This window comes from Lotus japonicus, chromosome 4 (assembly GCF_012489685.1).
Source record: "Lotus japonicus ecotype B-129 chromosome 4, LjGifu_v1.2".
Classification (NCBI taxonomy): Eukaryota; Viridiplantae; Streptophyta; class Magnoliopsida; order Fabales; family Fabaceae; genus Lotus; species Lotus japonicus.
Window position 1 is genome coordinate 46,915,411 of NC_080044.1, and position 4,749 is coordinate 46,920,159.

General features: G+C 48.3%; 1 protein-coding gene across 1 annotated transcript; it reads left to right on the forward strand.

Moving 5' to 3' along the window:
- Window positions 1–295: 295 nt before the first annotated feature.
- Window positions 296–4,429, forward strand: LOC130712839 (uncharacterized). Its single transcript, XM_057562655.1, has one exon. The coding sequence runs from the start codon at window positions 296–298 to the stop codon at window positions 4,427–4,429; it is 4,134 nt and encodes a 1,377-aa protein (XP_057418638.1).
- Window positions 4,430–4,749: the final 320 nt, after the last annotated feature.

Genomic DNA, 4,749 nt, shown 5'->3' on the forward strand with positions numbered 1-4,749 from the left:
CCGCGCACAAGACAAAGCAGATGCTATTCACGTGCCCATGCACGAACCAGGAAAGAATCCTGTTTCTGTCAAGACCATGAAGAAGGCAGCGCGTGTTACTCCTGATATGTATGCTAGCAATGGTTCCAGTTCAGTAGGTAGCTCTCCAAAAACCCATACCCGTCCAGGGCGGTCGAAGGTTCGCTCTCCGCAGCAGCCTGTAGGTGGTGGGATGCCAGATGATGTGGTGCGAAGGGAGAGGGATAGAAGCCTATCCCCAAGGTCCACCAAGAGGTCCTCCTAGGACCTGTGCTCCATGCCTACATACTGTTTGTTTATGATGATTAATATCCTAACCTGGAATATTAGAGGCGCTGCCGCGAAGGGGGTTCCTCTATTGATCAAGGACTTGGCTATAAGGCATCATATCAGTTGTATGGCACTTTTTGAGACCCGTGTTAGTGGGTCTAGGGCGACTAATATTGTCTCCTCTTTAGGTTTTGATAGCTCTTTTGTTGTGGATGCTGAGGGCTTTGCGGGTGGTATATGGGTTTTGTGGAAGTCTCATGAAGTCCAACTGCAGGTCCTCCAGGCTCACAGACAGTTTGTACATGCTCAATTGACATGTGGAGTTTCCACCAGCCCGTTTTTAGTGACATTTGTGTATGGTAGTCCACAGGTGGCCACCAGGAATTTATTGTGGACCTCGCTGGAGGACCTTGGTGCCAATGCCAATTTTCCTTGGATGGTGATAGGTGACTTTAATGCTATTTTGGGAGCTGATGAGAAATATGGTGGCGCCGCTGCAAATTTCCCTTCCATGCGGAGATTTCGTCTGTGCATGGATCGTTGTCAGTTGTCTGATATGGGCTTTAAGGGCCCACCCTTTACTTGGGAATGGCGTGGAGTGAAGGAAAGGCTCGACAGAGGCATTTGCAATCTTGACTGGCTGGAAGCCTACCCAGATTCTTCCATTCTTCATCTTCCCCAATTGAAGTCAGATCACAAACCTCTTCTTCTTAGGAGCTCCATTCAGGAGGGACATCATGTGTTGGAACGCCCCTTCAGGTTTATGTCGTGCTGGCTGACGGATAATCGATTCCCTCATGTGGTTAGTCATGCTTGGCGTAATAACTCTGATTGGGCTTCTGCTTCCGAGTGTTTCAAGAGGGATGTGACTGAGTGGAACTCTCAGGTCTTTGGGGATGTGTTTCGCCGAAAGAGTCGTCTAATGAAGAGGTTAGAAGGGATTAATACTAAACTGAGGATGCAGCATAACCCTTTTCTCCATAACCTTCAACGTAAGCTTTGGCAGCAATATAATCGTGTACTTGTTCAGGAGGAGATGATATGGCACCAAAAATCTCGATGCATGCGGGTTAAACATGGGGATAGGAACACAAGGTTCTTCCATGCCTATACCAAGACCCGTAGGAAACGTAATCGGATTGAGGCACTCACCACGGCGGAGGGGGCCCTAGTTACGGACTTAGACGCTCTTCGTTCAATGACAGTGGCGTTCTATGACTCTTTGTATACGTCCCCAGGCCCGCTTAGAACACTACCGGCCGCTCGGGGTTTTAACCCGCTTGGGTGGGGTGAGTTGGAGGAGATCCAGGCTCCTTTCACAGCGGAGGAGATCAAGCAGGCTGTGTTCAGCATGGGCCCTCTCAAGGCTCCTGGGCCGGATGGCCTTCAACCCATCTTCTTTCAGAAGCATTGGGAGGTTGTGGGGGAATCAGTTGTTAAATTAATCCAGGGTTGTTATCTTGACCATGCCAAGGTGCAGGAGATTAATGAGACCTTGCTTGTACTCATACCGAAGGTGGATAAACCGGATAACTTGAAGCAATACCGGCCGATCAGCCTCTGTAATGTGGTTTACAAGATTATGACTAAAGTGCTTGCTAATAGGCTGAAACCTGTTTTGCATTCCTTAGTTTCTCCTAATCAGTGCAGTTTTGTTCCGGGACGACATAGCTCAGATAATATTGTAATTGCACAGGAAGTTTTTCATTCCATGCGGAATTTGAAGCGGAAGCAAGGTTGGGTGGCGCTTAAAATTGATCTTGAAAAAGCTTATGACAGGATCAGCTGGGATTTCTTGAAGGATACCTTGATGGCAGTGGGTTTTAACCATGACTTTTGTGACTTGGTCCATAACTGTGTTAGTCTCTGTTCGTTTCAGGTCTTGTTTAATGGGTCAAAGACTACCCCGTTTACTCCTTCTCGCGGGATCCGTCAGGGGGATCCAATTTCTCCTTACTTATTTGTGCTTTGTATGGAGCGCTTGGCTCATCTTATTCAGGCGGAGGTGGAGAACGGTGCGTGGAAGCCTGTGGCCCTATCCCGTGGTGGTCCACAAATCTCTCACCTCTTCTTTGCGGATGACCTGCTTCTGTTTGGGGAGGCTACTTTTGAGCAGATTGATGTCATGAGATCCTGTTTGGAACGCTTTTGCGAAGCCTCGGGCCAGAACATTAGTTTGGAGAAGTCACGGATGTTGGTTTCCCGTAATATCAGCAGGGTGCGGGCTAATCAGCTGAGTAGTGCAGCCCAGATCTCTCTTACTTCTGATTTGGGTAAATATCTGGGTGTGCCACTTCTTCATCGCCGGTCTAACAAAGACACCTATGACTTCCTCCTGCGAAATTCCCAGCAGCGGTTAGCATCGTGGAAAGCATCTTCCTTGAGCCTGGCAGGTCGGGTAACGCTGACTCAATCAGTCGTGGCAGCTCTCCCAACTTACTGTATGCAGACCATGCTCCTGCCAAAGTATGTGTGTGATCGGCTTGAAAGAGATCAGAAGCGTTTCATCTGGGGCGCGGATGCGGGTGGTCGCAGCTATAGCCATGTCTCTTGGAATCGGGTGTGCTCTCCAAAGTCAGTGGGGGGCCTTGGTCTTAGACGTCTTCATGAGTTTAACCAGGCTTTGTTTATGAAGATTAATTGGGGTCTGATTACAGCGCCAAACGCCCTATGGGTTCGGGTTTTGAAGCACAAGTATGGTTGTGGGGAAGGGGTTATGCCTTGGGTTACTCGTAGAAGCCCTGAGTCCTCCATTTGGCATGGTGTCCGCAACACCTGGACAGAGTTTAATCGTGGAATTCGATGGCAGATTGGGAGTGGCCAAGCGACTCGCGTTTGGACTGATCGGTGGCTTGTTTCCGGTATCTCCCTAGAGGAAGTAGCTCTCGAACCCGTACCACCTTTAATGCTTGACTGTGTAATTGCTGACTTATACCACGGTACTGGTTTGTGTGACTTGGAGAGGATCAGGGAGTTGGTGCCCGATGTGATCTTTCAGGAGGTTATGTTGGCTCTTCCAACTCACCTTTCCGAGGAACCTGATCGGCCCATTTGGGGTCGCACCAGCAATGGAGTCTTCACCACGAGTTCTGCTTATGAGCTTTTGACAGAAGATATGGAACATGCTGCAGCTGATCCCTTATGGAGGTTGATTTGGAGGTGGAAGGGAGCACCACGGTTTCGGTTCTTTCTTTGGAAGGTCGTTAATGGCGGGTTAATGGTGAATGCCAAGCGGGTTGCCAATCACTTGACGGAGGATGATATCTGCCCAGTTTGTGGCACCTTTTCTGAGACAGTTCTTCATGCTTTGAGAGACTGTTCGTTTGCGAGATCGTGCTGGAACGCATCCCTCCCTGGTACCCTGGATAGCTCGTTTTTCTCTTTGGAGATAGAGGAGTGGCTGCGGTGGAATATGGGAGGTGGCCCTGTTCATAGTGATTCCAACACATGGACCCAGAGATTTGTGATTAGTCTCTCTTGTTTGTGGCGCATGCGGAATGAGGTTGTGTTCAACCATACTCCTTGGGATTTCAGCCAGGTGATTGCGTGGATTAACTCCTGCATCCACGACGAGCGTGCTGCAGCATCCTTTGATGGTTTTACTGGTCCTCAGAGTGAAACGAGTACAGTTTGGCTTTTTCCATCGATTGGGTGGGTGAAATATAACGTCGATGGCTCGGTTTGGGATACTGGAGAGGCTGCATGTGGTGGTGTTCTCAGGAACAGTTCTGGTCACTGGGTACAAGGTTTCTGTAGACGGCTGGGAACGTCGAACCCTTTGATGGCTGAGCTTTGGGCCATCCGATCAGCTGTTGAAGCCATGCCGTGGCCAACATATCCACGCGTGATTGTTGAAAGCGACTCGGCTGAGGCGGTTGAAGCGATCACGGCGTCGAACACTTTCGCAGAACCGTTCTCAGGAATGGTGCGGGCAATTCGGCGTGCGATCCCTAGAGGTGTCGAGGTTAAGTTCCGGTATGCTCCAAGGGAAGCGAATCTTGTGGCGGATAGCCTTGCTAAGGCAGCCCATGTCTTTGGTTTTGGGATTCACTTGTTGCAAACTCCTTTGGCAGAATGTCGCCACTTTCTGTGCCAGGATATGGGTGAAGCGTTGGCTTCTCTCCGTGTTCCTGTTTCTTAGCGTTTTTTTCGCTTTTCGGGGCCTTGCCCCTCCATGTAACCAAAAAAAAAAAGCTCCTATACATAAGGAACATTTTGCATAAAAACACTTTCAAGTGAAAAACTTGATTGAGTTTCACAACAAAAATTAATTTTTGTCCATTGAAATATAGGAAATGGTGCTGATGATTTAAAAGAGCATAATTAGATGATATAATTATCTCCATTGCACGTCATTTGAAGATAGAAGAATATTACTTAATTGTTTACACGTTTTTTTAAATAAGGAAATTTAAATTTGAAATGTTTTCTTGGTAGGAATTGCAGCGGTTGTATTAAAGG

Bases quoted from the DNA above. Each gene is read 5' to 3' on its own strand.
- LOC130712839 (XM_057562655.1), top strand. From the start codon at position 296: ATGCCTACATACTGTTTGTTTATGATGATTAATATCCTAACCTGGAAT.